Below are 17,946 nucleotides of genomic sequence, written 5' to 3' on the forward strand. Positions count from 1 at the left end.
AAGTGGATTAGGGCAATTGTATGGTGATTGTTAAGTTGGTTGTAGGGCCCTAAGAGTGATTGCAACTAAGGCTGCTCTGTGCAAGTGTCCTGGTACTTGAGGCAACTTTATGACAGTTTTCATAGTGATGACTGTACTACGCCTTCATAGAGCCTGTGCATATAACTTGAATCTCCTTCACCTATCATCATACAGTGATCGAGTAGACATTTGTAAGGTGAATGTGACAACCTTTGGGTGGAATATCCTCGTTTCTTGAAACAAGCTTTAATACAGTCCATATGTGTACCTGTAACAATGATGGATTTTTGAGAGATTGCTCAATGTGTGGATGAATCAGCAGATTCAGTCATTCTGGCAGTTTTAATGTAGGATTTCCGAGGTCTTGTAGGTCAGGAAACCACATCCTCACTGGACAGTAGGGCACGACCAGTCAGTTGTAGTTGCCTTGTATGCTTGATTTTCTGTAATACTTGAGGCAGTAATACTGGCGGCGGTAAAAGCTTAAGTGTTGAGTCCCTCCCATGGTATGCTGAGAGTGTTGTAGCCCAGGCTTGTGGATCCAGTATTAGAGACACAAAAGTTTGTGATGAGGTTCCTTTGCTTCCTTAACGCTGTTAGTGGGTGACTGTAGAAGCCAGTCTCATTGAAGCTATGTAAAATCGTCTTGAAGAATTGTGTTGTAATGCACAAAAAGGTTTTTGTAGAGTTGAACTCTCCACTACAACGATTATACATCAAAGACTGTTAGTTCAATCTTAGGCAGATGATGACTGCCAAAGTGACCTCTAGATCACTGTACACTGTACAGGAAAATGTAAATTATAGGATATTTATATAGCACACATATTCATGCAACTTTCGCTTGCTCAAGGTGCTGGTATTTGTTTCCCTCGATCATTAGATGTCCGTCTCAGCGTCACATTGTATCATCAATCTCAATTCCCTGGGGAGTATACAACTTTTGCTGCCACTAGAAGCACCAAGTTTATCTCTCTCTCATCCTAACGAGGTACCCAATTCACAGCTGGGTGAACTGGGACGCATAGCCACAGTATTTTCTCCAAGTTTACTGCACGTTGCTGTAGCAGCAACTAGGCGTATGCACATATTCATCTGGCCACCATCTGATCATACACCAACGGATTCATGGATTCTCTTAAGTGTACAGGGTTGTGTACTGCACACTAGGGGTTGTGACAACACGGAAAGAGTCTGCAAGGTCTTTCCACCTGGTAACAGGTGGGCTCGATCCCGGCACCTCAACCTCTTTATCTCTTTATGTAGCTACAATCTTGTGAGGTTAACACAAACTTCTTTTTGCAGGATAACTTCATATAATCTGTCTGCCATGTATGAATGTGGCATTTTCAACAGAATGTGTGATAAGGATCCAACTTCTTGGAAATTATGCGACATCGTTAGCTTCAAATGTCTGCCTCTTCCGTCAGTCACACATTGATCCAACATAGGCAAAATCCACATTGTAACATGCTTCGTGAATACGTCAGGGATGTGGGCTGAAACTTGACATGCTATAATGGAAGCGTTTAGGAAATGCTTAGGTGCTGTCTACACTTTCCAGATGCTGCAATTTCGTGGAATCTCACTGATAACTGCACTTGTGTTCATGGAACCTGCATATGTAAAACTTGCTGCATTCATGGAACCTGCGTTACTTGCGAAGACATCTAATAGTTGAGACAATTAATGAACGTGAACGTTGAAATTTAAATGATACAAGGTCAAAAACTAAAAGGATATGGTACCATATCAGGACCCAAGTGCCCTCACATCCGTCGTGTAGGGCAATGAAGGAGAGAGTGACAAGCATGGTCGGTCATGTGACCGATTTGCACCCCAAAGCACAGGCTAAAGGGAGGCCACTTGTGGGTGAGTGCTGATTTTAAGTCCACTTCCATGAAAGGGATTCAAGTGTTCCACTATGGTCACATAGAAGGAGACAAGAATAATAAGCATGAGTCAGGATCAGGACAAATTAGAACAATTCTACCAAGATAACACAGTCTAACATACCATATTGACTCTGAAGTTGCTAACAGAAACAGTATGCAAGAGTGAGTGAGTGAGTTTAGTTTTACGTCTCACTTAGCAATATTCCAGCTATATGGCGACGGTCTGTAAATAATCGAGTCTGGACCAGACAATCCAGTGATCAACAACATGAGCATTGATCTGCGCAATTGGGAACCCATGACATGTGTCAACCAAGTCAGCAAGTCTGATTACCCGATCCCATTAGTCGCCTCTTACGACAAGCATAGCCACCTTTTATGGCAAGCATGGGTTGCTGAAGGCCGATTCTACCCCGGGACCTTCACGGGTTAGGTATGCAGGAAAGGATGGAGACGGCACAACACAGGTTAATGAATCAAAGACCTGGGAACATGCTACTTGAACAACTGGCTGTCCCTTTCTTTGCATTCATCCCTCTTAACAAACAGTGAACTGCATCAATGATAATTTGTTAAATGTTAAGCAACTTTATACTTTTAGGACATAAATTCTGCCAACACCTGACAAAGTTGGGCTGATGTTTTAATCATGATCAGCATTTCACTGAGTATTTTATGTCTGATAGTTTTTGGGTTAAACTGTAATTCATCAGTCCGCTTTTGAGGCAAACTGTAAATGACTTTAACCCATTTATGCATAGGGTCTTAGATTTTCATCAAATTTTGTGAGCTAGTATATTTTGGCAAGCAATGACAGGAAAGGGGTGTCATTTACCAGTGATTAAAAGTTTCCAAAGTTTTTAACACTACAAAAGAGCATCCTAATAATGGGATGATATGCACAAACAGGTACAGGGTTTACTTTGCAGTATTGGATAGGTGCATTTACATGCGAGTCAAAATGGCAGCACCTGTGTATGCGTCGTTCGCAGTGGAAGTGTATTTCTTAGCATGTTATATCATACATTACATGGGTAAAATACAACAATAGCTATAGTTGGCTTGATGAACTGGTACATTTCAGCCAGAGTACAATCATGAAAGTTTTTGGAAGTTGTAAACTACCATTACTTTTCTTCATTGGTGTACTGAAGTATTTGTTGCCTGTAACAGTTTATCCGGCTAGTGCATTTATAACCTTTCTTTCAGACTGTCTGTGGATCCAGGATGGCGACATGTCCTACTACATCAGGGTACATGATACAACAATGTATGCCATTTTTGCATGGGGCCTTAGATTATCATCAAATTTCATGAGCTGGTATCGTTTGGCAAGCAATGAAAGGGATGAGGTATCATTTTACCAGTAAATACATTTTGCCATACTTTTTTAACACTGCAAAAGTGCATCCTATAAATGGTACAATATGCAGATGAGTGAACTTAGATTTGGCGATATATGAGGCTTATTCAGGATAAATCAACCTGTTAAAACTTAAAATTGACTCTTTTGGAATAAAACCATGCTGATGCTATAACTGTTCCATACCTATCCTTCATATTATCGACCAATTTCACTAACTATCTGCGTTTGCAAAACTATGGAACGCATGATCAGTAGTTGATTAGTTTGGCACTTAGAAACCAATAATCTACTTACTGGCATACAATCTGGTTTATGTAAGAACCAGAAGTAAAGATTTATATGATTTAGTATAATATATTAACAAATACTTTCCCAAGGTCCTTCACTTCACTTCCTCTCTCTCTCTCTCTCTGTGTGTGTGGGGGGGAGAGAGAGAGGGAGAGAGAGAGAGAGGAGTAGCAGAGGACTATGATGTTTAGTTCATCAGAAAACATCATGATTGTATTCAATGAAAGCTTTTAAATCAAAAGAGTCAGTTTTAAGATTTCACAGGTTCATGTCCCACCACATACGCTTAATATATTACCTAAGTAAAGGTCACTTATCTGCATATTGTCCCATTTTGGGGATGGTACTTTAGTGGAAAATTGAGTAAGAAAAATATGCGAACCATTTTCATTTTGAACAATGAAAGTTCTAAACACATTCTACTGAACTTACATCATTAAATTTAAAAAGATTAGATTTAGATTTAAATTAGATTTAAAAAACAACTGAACATCACTCTTTGTCGGATTGGCAGGTGAGCTACCTCAACAAAAAAAACTTAGATGCTACAAGTCATGTGAATGGTTCAACCATTAAACGACTTACTCAGCTTCATTCATGTTATACTGCAAGTTTCTATCTTCAACAATTGGAGAGAAATGCTTTTTTGAAGTACCCATCCCAAAAATAGGACAATATGCATAAATGGGTTAAATGGACAAGCATAGGTCTCTGGGGCCAATTACCTGGTGAAGTTTGAGTGACATTCTGATAGCTGGGGCCACCACCCTCCTCATCATCTCCATGTCAGCAAACACCCACTCGTCCCGCTGAGAGGTGATCCGCAAGTCCCCCTTAAACAGGGCATGGAGGCCAAACAGGAAGAAATCAACACTGAAAGACATAAACCACAACCATATTAACATTCATCATTCATATGGAGTCTTTCATAGAAATATAAAACATGAGGATGAGAGTTTTTCATCAATGTCATCTCCATTATTATGAGGAAAACAACATTTCAGATTATTTCCCTATTTCTTCATCTTTCACCTGATGAAGGTGTAAGGATATACTCCTAAATGTTGTAGTCCTCATAATAAAGAAGATAACATAAAAAAACCTCTCTTCTTTATATGTATCACTTCCAAATGCCATTCAAAGACCTGATCTAAAGAACGAATAAACTCAATTTTTTGGTACTCTTATTACCACTGCATACTCTTATTACCACTGCATATGAAAGACTTCTGGTTAGTCATAAACGGAACACCATTTTTTTTATAAAATAATCTTGTGGTTAATTAATACCAAGCGCTTAAAAGTTGCTCAAAAGCCGTCTGCTTCTCTCTCGCCCGCAAACGAAAGAACAGACAGGTTATGTAACTCTGTCGCCAGAGCCCTGCAGTGACGTCACAGAAGCAACGATTTTCAGTTAGTTGTACAGAAAATGTGTAGGAAGCTCGTCATTTTGCTGATTTCATGACATCACCAAAGACATGCCAAATTGTTGAGTTGCTGTCAATTGCTCCTTGAGGTTTTGTGATGGTGTCACTAAGCACAGATTGCCACCAGACCCCGTAGTTTGTGCTTAAATTGATTGTTTGTGTGTGCGAAGCGAACGTTGTGGAAGCCTGTGGTAAATACTAAATCGGATGTTTCACCCCTGTAAGCAGAATCAAGACTGCTTACTACACATTGCTGACCAAAAGGACTTTGCATGAATATAACGCTTTGTTCCTCGGAAACGAGGTTGTGGCCAAAGTGACAATATTATCGTAAGTAATATTATATCGACCCCAGCCTCGCTTCCAAGAGTGAAATTGTTATGTTATATGCAATGTCATGTAAAATCCTACTGCCCATCAATAAAATACATATTTCACTACCAGTGAAAAGTAATTTTGATTTTGTAAGTAGGTGAAAACAAACTTAAATAGCACCACCATTTTTGAAAATCGTGAAGTCACGAATTATGGTTTGTTTGTTTTCATCAAGTTAGTAAATCAAAACTACTTTCTACTAGTAGTTAAATATGTATTTGAATCATGACCAAAAGGAGTTTGCATGACACAACCTGTAACATAACAAAAGCAAGGACAGGGTCGAAGCGAAAATATTGCACTAAAAATTTCAATTGCTAAATTTACTTGGTGTCTAAACGTTCACTCACCAGTATGTAGACACTTGTCAAGATACGTCTACATACCTGGTCTCATAATCCTAATTACTTTATAATCATAATTATATGCATTTTGAAACTTAAAAAAAAAAAGAAGCGAACTGCAAATGTTTAACAGGAATGTAATATCTAGACTTCATAGTTTGCCTCTATGAATCATCATTCGCACGCACACCCTAGTGTATGTCGTCTGTATCATTACTCTTCACGACGAAAACAATGATTCTGTTGAAAGCTACGACAACTTCATAAAAAAAAAAATGCAAAAATTAAACTTAAAACAAAATAAAGTTATAGGAACAAAGTCAGGCTATTACCTCGCTTGAGGAATGTATCCATCAATATCCACAAAAACGAGTGATATATAATTTATCTGCAGATTTCACAAGTGATGTGTCTTTTAACAGTCTAATATACGAAAACGTGATGTATTGTTTCAGGTTTTTCACATTGCTGTATAGTCGCATTGGTCACCCAAGATAGCACACCTGGCAAGTAACTGCATCATGTGCGTCATTCTTTCAAAAAAGTAATTTAGTTAGCCAATAATGAGCAATCAATCAATGTATTGGCCGTTAATCCTTTGAAAGAAAGGTGTTGTTTTAACACAGACACAGACACGACAGAGTGTATTCAGCATAGATTGGTAAATGTACATACAAACACACTACCTTTTGACAAATCCCCATTTAAATCTGCATAAAAGTATTTAACCAATCAGCGTGTTATCGGTTAATCCTTTGATCAATCCAGACACAAGAAATGTCAAATCTAATTGGCGTTACCACTAATTATACCTGTTAAAAATTCATTAACTGAGCATCAAGTGAATGATGACAAATAACATGTTGGTTTATACCACCTAACATGGATTACAACCTAGCGACACCAAGTGATTTTGACAGAATCGTCTATGAAAACAGGGGTTGTAACTCGGAAACTACGCAAAGCAGGAGACAAAGCTAAATGATATTAGATTGTGAGAACATATAGCTTTCATTTTTCACAACAGCTTTTAACGATTTCAGGTTTCTACAAACCCGTGAACGAAATAGTTTACCCCCTGCTATGTAGATGAATTCTGCATAGACCCTCATATCTATATCTGCTATTACGTCATGGAGATGCGCCGCTCTGACTGGTTGAAACTTTGTTTGCGGCTGAGAATTGTGCACTATTTAAGGTAATTAAAGGTCGAAATGAGCAGTTTTAATGATGGGGTTTCATTTATAACGATGTCAATGAGTGATTTATGCATCTGCACCCCCAAGAGTATATGTGATCTTTAACAAGTGAATGCCGACACTACTGGTAGCCCCTTTATTGGATCAATACTGATACTACTTCTTGCACTTCATCAGGGAAATACTGAAACCATTTCCTTCCTTTCTGCGGCTGATTCCTGACATAATTCTTGGTCCACCAGTTAGGCCATTTATAATACTGTAAACTGGAAATATTCTGCATCAGTTTATACTTTGCAGATTTTGTGTTTCTCTTTTCCACGCAAAAAATACGCACAGTAATATTAACTTTTTCAGGGCCAGGCAACCAGATGCATTTACTTATTATAAAATGATTTCTCAAATGATAAGTATGGTCGTCTATTTCCCGATATCAGTAGCTTTCCTCTTGGTAACGGGATACAACAGGGGACAAGAGCTCTGTTTTGGAAGCTTCATACCAGTAACATACAAGGCATTGTTTGATGGCAGGTATCGATCGAAAGATCTGAACATCAACAATATCACAGTACCCATGCCAAGAGTATTTTTGCAGTTTTACTGGATAAAGACTGGTTTCTAATGACACTTTTGCTCTGAGGACCATCATTGGTCAGAATCATACCCAAGTCCTTAGACAGCCAATCAAACTATAGCAATGGATATCGTCCTCATAAACAAAAAAGCTTAGATTCAGACGAAAGTTCTGGGTAAATGCTATTCTGAAGTTCTACGCAAAAATATCACCACCTATACTATATTATGGAAGTAAGTGGACATATTGTGCTTGGTTATGGCCAGTGACAAAAATGCTTCTTGCATATATTTTAGCATTAAACATCGTGTCAGAGCATGAAGTTCAAGGCGAGGAAAACTGAGATGTCACTTGAATTACATTTTATGATCACACAAAAATGATGGAAATAGTAAGCCGTAATGTACGTTTGACAACTTTATGAGTACTGTAATTGATTTAATTCTTCAATTTGTTCAATTTGTATAATTATAGTATTGAAAAACAATGATGTTACACTATGATGCAAGAAGAAATGTTGTTTTAGTTAACTACATTGTTTTTTTTACAAAGCCTACTACTCTGGCAAAAATAACACGTCGCAGAACAGGCTGGGGGTACGCGTAGTAGTATTTTCAAGGCGCAGAATATTTCCGGTTTGCAGTACTTCTTGGTTTTCTGCAGGTGAATAGTACTAATACTTCTTGCTCCTTCACTATGTGAATACAGATACTAATTTTCATCCTAATTAGGTGAATACCAATACTACTTTTCACCTATACTGGGTAAATACAGACACTACTTTTCACCTATACTGGGTAAATACAGACACTACTTTTCACCTATATTGGGTAAATACAGACACTACTTTTCACCTATACTGGGTAAATACAGACACTACTTTTCACCTATACTGGGTAAATACAGACACTACTTTTCACCTATACTGGGTAAATACAGACACTACTTTTCATCCTTCATCAGGTGAATACTGATACTACATCTTGTCACTTGTCACTCATCACTTGAATACTGATACTACTTCTGGTGACTTGAATACTGATACCAGTTTGTACACTTGTTACTATCATTATTCTTCAGAAAATGTTTTTGCTTTGTAATGCTGCAGCTATATGGCTATATGTTTTTCTGGACCAGACAATCCAGTAATGAGCAACATGAACATCAATCATGACATGCACTGTGGTCTGCCAGCAATTCAAACAGTGTTACACAATCTAATAAATTACAACTGAATTTATCGAGGAACACTTCTCTCATATCAATAGTTTCAATTATGAAAAACTAACAAGAAGTTTCCAGTCTGAGTTGAGATACAATAGCCCTACTGCAGTATACCAACACATACAAACACATCAGTTGAAGGGAATCACTTTAAGGACTGGATATAAGAATTGCTGGTTTTAAGAGTATTAGGGAATAAGATTGATCGATTGATTGATTTTTATGCCACACTCAGCAACATTCCAGCCATATGGCATCATTTTGTAAAAAATTGAGTCTGGACCAGACAATCCAGTGATCAACAACTTCATCATCAATCTATGCAGTTGGGATACAATGACGTGTCAAACAAGTCAGTCGCCTCTTAAGACAAGCATAGTTGCCTGTTATGTCAAGCATGGGTTGATGAATGCCTATTCTAGCCAGCGAGCCTGACCACTCAATCCCATTAGTCACGTCTAAGTCAAGCATGGGTTACTGAAGATCTATTCTAATCCAGTAGGGAATATCAATTATGGCAAGGCCGCAACATTTTAGTCATCTGTGAATAATTTGATTAGATAGGTCAATGAATCTAGTTTGATCCTGAGGGAAATATTTGGTCCTGAACCTTAATATTAGCATGATTAAGGCACCATGTCACACAAGAAAATAAGTAGTTGAATCAATCAGTAAGCTCTTCCAGGTATACACTTATGTCATATAGCTTTCGTTCAATGAATGGGAGCATGTTTCTATGTATGTATATGACACAGCAGTAGGGCTAGTTTATGTCAACCAACTCACGCTTGAAACTTGTGACTCCTGTGGACTGACCTTGCTGAGGCACTGTTGTGAGAGGCATAAGCTAGGGCACGACGACCCAGGAGACTGAGGCTGTAGCACAAAGATACTAGCATGGAGCCCTTATCACTGTCCACACACTGCAACATATGGACAATAATCATTTTAGCATGTTACACACATTTTCACATTTCATTAAAAGCCAATTTTTATGCTTTATCCAAATGCAAAACATGCTACATCTACCAGACTCTACAATATCACTACATGTTCTTATGGTGACTGTTGCATTTCATAGTTGTTTTATGTCATACTTAGAAATATTCAAAGTCTTAAATAAGTCTGTCATATTCCAGTCGGTAATTAATCAAGTCTGGACCAGACAATCTAAGGACTGACATCATGAGCACTGAGTGGCATAAAATGACATGCTTCCACAACTTCTGCTAGGCTGTTGCACAAACCTCTTGGTTGCCACTTATGGTTTGCTGAAGGAACATTCTACCTCTGAGATAGATGGAGGGGCTACAGTAACAGATTTTGCACTGCCCCAGTTACAAGACATAATTTGTCAATAGAATGTTTTCATAAATAGAGCTCACAGTCTTTAGACACTACTGCATCAACAGCTATAGTGCACAATTGAGATGAATTTTCACTGAAGTAAAACTGACATTACTTTCGCAAACAAACTGCTAAAATATTTAAGCATCCATGTGACTACACTTACATTCTCCCTCCGTGAAGCACAGTGCTGTATCCACTGAAGGTACACAGCACAAAACGAGCGTCTAGAAATGCCGGACAGTTTGGTGTCGTAGTCATCATCTACATGCATGTTGAAGGTGGGGTCAAGGTCGGTGTAATCATCATCAGTAGTGGTCTGCAACGCCTCCCTGATGGCGCTATCTGTCAGCCACTGCTCTAGCCTCGGCGACCGCACAGTGTAATATATTATACTCTGTAGACACATAATACAGGAAGGTCTATACATCTGCTATGTTAGCAACTTTGTCAAGCTGTATCTTGGTGTGCATGAATGGTCATGGCTTTGTCAGGTAAACAGTATTTATATCATTACTAAAGATCTACATGATCACATTTAAACACAACAAAGGTAAGACAACAAGGTCAATCATGATATCAGTATGCAGATGTACATTGCCTCAGTCTGGCACAGAAGACAAACAATTCTGGGTGAGTGAGTTGGGATTTATGCTGTTTTTAGCAATATTCCAGCAATAACATGATGGGGGACACCAGAAATGGGCTTCACACCTGTACCCATGTAGGGAATTGAACACAGGTCTTCAGTGTGATGAGCTAATGCAATAACCATTGGGCTACCCCACCTCCCCTAAGCATTGATTAAATACTACACAACAATTTACAGACTCTTTCAAGTGAGTGAGTTTGATAAAATCTTTCTTTGAACAGTATGTCAGTCATGTCACAATATGAAAAAGAAAGTGTCAGTGTTGCTTTACAGTGCAGTCAAATAATCAAACAGCCACATCTGACATATCAGTCTTTACCAAGCAAGCCAGTGGTTGACTGCATAAGCAACAATCCATCAGAAACGTAGTAACCACCAATCTCATATTTATTCAGTTACTAAGGGATACAAAACCAGGCACATATATCTGATAAGCTACCTTGATGTAATATGTGATAAGCACTCTCCTGAGATCAAAGACTGTCAGCATGGTTGCGGCACTGTTGTCGGAGATGCTGTAGCCCTCTAGTACATATTTTGTCACCACAACCTCCCATGCTAACCACCGCTGATTGAAAGCCGCGTTCAGAGAAAGGAAATGTGGTAAGTGGCCTGGCTCAAAACAACAGAATCCTGAAAAAAAGAAACAGTGACCAGTGACCTTGACCTTCTAAAACCTCAAAGGAAAGCATGAAGTAACAGGAAGACACTAACAGTGACTTCAAAGTCAAAAAGGTAACCATATCAAAGATTAGAAGAATGAAAGTAAATGAGTTGGGACTAAACTGCTGTGAACGGTACTCACTTATATCACATATATGGTGCTAACAAAACAAACGACATAATCAGGTCGTTGGCTTTTCAACCAATGTTACCAGGATTCTGGTAAGTTTGAGGCATGTACAACATTTCATGTTGCTTTAGAAAACTTGAAAAGTAACTCCAGTAACAAGCAGATAATGGTGCAAAAGAGGGTCTTAAGGGGCACGACAGTACTAGGGATGAATTCCAGGAATATGACAGAAGTCTGTAAACAATCTAGTCTAGACCAGACAAACAAGTGTTCGACATCATGCACATCTCATGATGGTGTACAATGACACAAGTCTGCAAGCCTGACCACCCGATCCCTTCAGTCACCTCCTTTGACAAGCATTGGTTGCTGAAAACCAATTCTTAAACGGATTCTGAATAACCTACCTTCATTCTCTTCTACTCCCTCAGTGATAGCCTCCACCTCTCTCTGCTGGCAGTAGGTACCTGCAATGCAGACATCATCAACACTTACAGACAGTGACATACTCTACTTCAAGCATCTTACATATTCATTTGACTTGACTTAAATTCACAATTCACTGACTGTTTCACTTGCATAACACAATATTGTTAGAATTTACATATTGTTATTGCAGTGGCCCTACCTCTGAACTCCAAACCCCTCAACTGGAATGTGACAAGCCCATTGCCTGTTTCTATGATATGTACAAGAGCGTTGAGGTAGTCGGAGGCCATGATGAAGCAGTCTCCCTGGGTATAGTTGCCCCAGCGCCCCAGCATCAGATCCCCACACAGGCTGTGCTGTAGTGACCGAGTCAGATGTTCATAGAAGATGGAGTTGAGGTTGTTGTCATCAGCACCTGTGACAAGAGGGAAAAAAGGTTAGTCCTTTCATTGCAGTTAGTTATTTCATGAGTGAGTGAGTGAGTGAGTCAATCAGTGAGTGAGTCAGTCAGTGAGTCAGTGAGTGAGTCAGTGAGTGAGTCAGTGAGTGAGTGAGTGAGAATAAGAGCTTGGTTGGGTATTATGCACAGCTTTGAACCATATTCCAGTTCTATCAAGGTGTTCCACCTTAATGGTACAGAAGTTACAGCTTAATGAGGAAAGCCTGCATTTAAACAGGTCTCAGACCTTAACCACACTGGTGAGAGCTGTGTTGCATTAATCCCCGGAGACAGAGAAAGTGAATAGTTAAATATCACATATTACAAAGACTTTAATGTTTTTCGTCTTTCACATTTTATGCCTGCATTTTATTACAAATGCGTTAAAAGATAAGAAAACAAACCTGGATTTCTCTCTATCTGTGAGGCAAGGCGTGTATTGCTGTGATCCACCCGCTTAGTGCTGAAAACACAAGACCTCATGTTTAACACTGTGCATACATTCACTACTTTGAGTGAGGGAGCAATTCAAACAAAGTTGAACCGAGAACCTAACTGCAAAGTGTAACTGTTGCCGAAGCAGATACACAGGTGGTTGATAGTATGAGCATGCATTCATGCTCTGGTGGTACACATACTAAATCACTGATCCAAGGCAGAGGGATGAATGCCATGTTTGTTTACTGGTGGTATAATTCAGCAATCAGCAAATATTAGAGTCATTATCAATAACCAAGTCACATCTAGCAGAGTCGAGTTTTTAATTGTGTTACATATTACAGATGAGTACAATTCGATTATGTATACACAAACAACATTTGAATTGACAACTCTGTTCCTTATACCACAGTTGTGTTACATAACTGTTATACAACAGCAAAGCTGATATTTCTGTTCTTTAAACCACAGTTAAGCTAATATGTCCATTATATGAAACAACTGAGTTGAAACAATTTAGTCATATTTGCTACAGCTGAGCTGATAATTCAGACTGATGGATGTGTGTTCATCATTGTCCTTACTCACTTGTAGTCTCTCTCCCAGAACTTGACTGGTCGGATATAGGATGTGATGAAAATAGCACTGCCCAGGAATGGGTTTAGAGGGGTGGAAAGAAAAGCTGAAATAGCTGCCTGCAGAAACAACATTGCAGAATCTGTTTGCAGTCAAGGGTCATAAATATATAATTTTCTGAATAAAACTGATATTTTATACTTATCCTGACTCATGCTTAATTGCTTATAAGCAATTAAGCATAAGTCAGGATAAGGTACAAATATACACTGATTTAATAGATTTGTGAAGACAATTTTTAATCTGTTTTAATTACAAACATGACAAAAGGGTTCAATCCTTTTATCTTACACTTTCCTCTGATCTTAGTTTGAAATTTGTCTTGCCCAATTTGAGAGAAAAGCAATAACATGTATTTCTGTTTGAAATCAATCATCTATTCAGCTACTTCAACATGTTTGTGAATCATGTTATTTAACATCATATTCAGCAATATTCCAGCTATATGATATGAATGTAATCCATAATAATCAGAATCTGGACAAGCAAAAGCAGTGATTGATATCATGAGCAACAAAACAACTCAATCTAAACTATAGCCTCTGAAGACAAGTAATTGTCACTCCACAAACCTAGTTCACTATTAAGTGCTTAAGGAACATAAACTACTTAAATCTTAAATTATACAAGTCTTTACAATTCTTTCACACATCTCACAAACTATAATAATCTCTGACACAGAGACACCAGTAAGAAGGATACGAGGCACACTGAAAGGTTGTGCGAAGGCATGAAAGGCAGACCCCCAAGTTATCTGCCATGGTGCAATGTATGTAATGATAAACTTCATCTTCAACCACAGATCACAGAACTGAAAACAAAAAATGTTATATCACAGGGTGATTCACCTTTGTAATGTGTTCAAATACTCTGACACACATAAACACAGGAAAGTGTTGAAGCACATCCTTCTGTAAATCAAGCCTTACTTAAGTCATAACATTAGCATAGGCTTCTGTCGCTTTGTCCAGCGGCTTAATGATGATGTTATAACACATCATACACTGGTCTCCCAAAGAAAACATTATAACAGTCATGTCTGCCTGGGGCCCCACTCCACCTGAGAATGCCAACACAGTTCTACATTCGCAAACACATATGGTTATTTCTGTAAAACTGCATCAAGAAAGTCTTACCTTGCAAAATAAGATGGAAATGAAGAAATAGTCAATGAGGATTTTCTCAGATGACCACCTGAAGTCATACTTGAAGAAGAAGACAGTGAAGGTGAGGATCATGTACTGCCTGGGGGTGTCCGAGAATGCAAACCTCAGCATCTTCAGCGCACACACCACCACAATGAGGGGACCAATACTGACACACACACAAAAAATAATTCATATCAAATGTGGAATATCAACAAACAACCTTGGATTTCCATTTTTGTTCATCATTTTGTATGCTGTCGCATGAATAATACAGTGGACTCTGTCTACAATGGCACAAAGTGTCAGTCCCGACAAAAAATGCACTACTTTCTGTATAGAAACATCTGTAAACATCGGCTTCTGTCTACTCTGGATATCGGCATTGTTTTTCAGTCCCAACGAACAAATTGTTATGAAAACAAGGCCAAAAAAAACGGCACGTGAAAGACAGCACAACCCTTTGATGCAATTAGGTCCAAATGATGTCAACAACACAATTCACGGTTACTACCCCAGATTATTCAGAAATGGGAAGTGTCAATGAGTATCTTGTTAATTAGTGTGTGATACGTGTCCCTTACATAGAGTGATGAATAGTGGGCAGTTTGACTGTAAGCACTGTAACAACACATTTCCCAAGATTATTCAGAAACGGGAAGTGTCAATCAGTATCTTGTTAACTAGTGAGTCGTACGTGTCACATACATAGAGTAATTAGAGGGTATTTATGGTAAAATCGTATAATGTCAGTAGTGTAACAGCCAGTATTGCCAAAATGTCTCTGCCCGCAAAACTTGCAAGATGTGAGTTGACACTTCAACAAAAAGTGCAGCTGATAGAAGATTTTGATAAAACGCCAAGACCCACACAGAAAGCATTAGCATCAACATATGGAATCGGCGGACAGTGTCTCATATTTTGAAGAGGAGAGGTAAATACATTAAGAAGTTTGATATTAACATGAATGATGGTAAGCATGTGTTGGAGAACAGCAAATTTGACAAGATCAATACCATGACATATGACTGGTTTATGGCAGCTCAAAGTAAAAACCTGCCGATTTCAGGACCTATTCTTAAAGAAAAAGCTGTTCAGTTTGCTAACAGTTAACATCATGGAAAACCAACACAGCATAAAACAATTAAGTAAGTGGCGAGAGTGCCAGTGTGAATGCCAATGATGTAGCAACGTTTAAGTCCTGCCTACAAGATTTGACTGACGGGTATTCTGCAGATGACATCTTCAACTGCTTTAGAGCTCTGCCACACAAAACTCTTGCTTCCACATTACATGCTGCAAAAGGTGGTAAAGTGTTTAAATAGCAGTTAACTGTGTTGCTGTGCTGTAGTTCAACAGGTGAAAAACTTAAACCATTGGTAATAGGGAAGGCCCAGACACCTAGATGTTTCAAGAATGTCAGCATTGATGGATTGCCTGTTTTGTGGCGAGCCAATCACAAAGCTTGGATGATGTCTGTCCTCTATCGTGATTGGTTGGAACAGCTTAATCGGCAAATGCGAAGAAAAGAAGAAACATTTTATTATTCATAGACAACGCCCCTTCCCACAACCATGGCCTTAGCCTCAGGAACGTGAAACTTTGCTACCTTCCTGCAAACACGTCAGTTTTTCAACCTCGAGATCAAGGCATAATCCATGCATGTAAGGCGCGTTATCATCGATATCTGTTGAGATGACTTGTCATGATGAAGAAGAGAATGAAGTCGAAGATAAAGACGAAAATGTGTTTCCTAAACTGACTGTAAGTGATGTTTTGAAAATGTGCACTCAGATCAAACACTTTGCATCCAGCCATGAAGTGCGACTTCTACATCATGTGCAGAACTTCGAAAGTGCAGCTGAGGACACTGTTCTCGAGGCATTGGCACAGAAAGTACAAAGCAAGATCTGTGACTTTTTTACAATGTGAACATGTATATGGTGACACCCTTGTATATACCTTCAAAATAAATTCTAATATAATTTTATTTATATTTAATATTTTTGTAACAAGAAGACAACAGCAAAATACTCTTCATAAAAATGTCTATTGATTATGATTACAACATGTCAATGTTTTGGTGTGCGTATGGAGTGGAAGGAGAGTATTGTGAGGACACTACCACCAAAATCAGTCAAGGTCGAAAGTGTTGCCACGGAAAAGCAAAAAATATTTTATTCAGAAATCCAAACCTACCAAAAGGCACCACTATACCACCAGACCTATGTGCCAAGTTTGTTGAAGAGATGGTGAACGCTTTTAAAATTCAGCTACAGAAAAGAGCACAAGCACCAATTTCAACTTCAGCTCAAACGCACTGTCATGAAAACCACAAAAAATAAAATTCATATACTGGTGTAACCCTCAAAAGGAACAGTTAGGTATCATGGTGAACATGTCAAATGTGTACCAAGTTTGATAAAGCTAAAGTTTGGGAGATCTGGATGAGATGACATGCTCAAAGCTACAGCCTAAGTCATGTTGTCATGGAAAAGGCCAAAAATAAAATTCACATCTGTGTCTAACCTCTAAAAGGCACATCTAGGAATCATACTTGACACATGTACCAAGTTTGATGAAGCTAACATGTATAGTTTAGGAGATCTGCTCCAGACAATATGACATCCTCATCATCAGTCAGTCACAGCCTAAGTCATGTTTCAGTCAGTCAGGAAAAAAAAATAAATAAATAAAATTCACCCAAAAGGAACATCTAGGGATCATGCTTGACATGTGTACCAAGTATGGTTCCGCTATTACGAATAGTTTAAGAATTTGGACAAAGTATGGCAGACAGTGGATGGAACTCATTTCTGTATCACTCACAACTTTGTTGTTGTGGGGGATAATAAAAACGTATTTGTGTCTCAGTATTTATTTATATGATGCTTGGCTGCATAAACTCCAGTAAATAGCACCATTTTGTGTTGCAGTCACAGGACTGGTGCAGGCAGTTTTTAATCACTACACTTGATATGTATTTAACCTGCATGGGGTTTCAGAGAGAATCCCCTGGGTACAGATAGAACAATGTCAACATGGACTTACAAGTTTTTGAACTTGCACACGATGTATGGAGCTGAGGTAGTTAAGGCACAGAGACAAACAACAGGATACATGGCATTGCGCTCGAAGAATCTCAACCACACATACATCTTCTCAAACCACATCACTTTGGCTGGTTCTGTACAAATAAAGAATTTATTAAGAACATACTTTCCAACATGAAGATGCTTTCTCAACAACTCTGAAACCAAACCTTTTGACTTAAATGACACACATTCTTCAGACACAAATCACCTTTTATCTGTAGTGCTTAAAGTTATTGCATACATTTACTACTGAAGTGTT

General features: G+C 38.6%; 1 protein-coding gene across 3 annotated transcripts in view; it reads right to left on the reverse strand.

Moving 5' to 3' along the window:
• Nucleotides 1-17,946, reverse strand: part of LOC137295117 (pecanex-like protein 1) — a 56,167-nt gene that overhangs the window by 8,481 nt on the left and 29,740 nt on the right. For 2 of the 3 annotated variants that reach the window (XM_067826431.1, XM_067826429.1), the window contains exons 21-31: nt 17,644-17,779; nt 14,584-14,761; nt 14,150-14,258; nt 13,400-13,529; nt 12,778-12,836; nt 12,134-12,349; nt 11,913-11,972; nt 11,152-11,345; nt 10,227-10,457; nt 9,500-9,636; nt 4,296-4,443 (exon numbers count right to left, since the gene is read on the reverse strand). In XM_067826431.1, the coding sequence (XP_067682532.1) occupies nt 4,296-4,443; nt 9,500-9,636; nt 10,227-10,457; nt 11,152-11,345; nt 11,913-11,972; nt 12,134-12,349; nt 12,778-12,836; nt 13,400-13,529; nt 14,150-14,258; nt 14,584-14,761; nt 17,644-17,779 (1,598 nt within the window). The remainder of the gene's footprint in view (nt 1-4,295; nt 4,444-9,499; nt 9,637-10,226; nt 10,458-11,151; nt 11,346-11,912; nt 11,973-12,133; nt 12,350-12,777; nt 12,837-13,399; nt 13,530-14,149; nt 14,259-14,583; nt 14,762-17,643; nt 17,780-17,946) is intronic. The other variant, XM_067826430.1, reaches the window with a different exon arrangement.

Source organism: Haliotis asinina, chromosome 8 (assembly GCF_037392515.1).
Source record: "Haliotis asinina isolate JCU_RB_2024 chromosome 8, JCU_Hal_asi_v2, whole genome shotgun sequence".
Taxonomy (NCBI): domain Eukaryota; kingdom Metazoa; phylum Mollusca; class Gastropoda; order Lepetellida; family Haliotidae; genus Haliotis; species Haliotis asinina.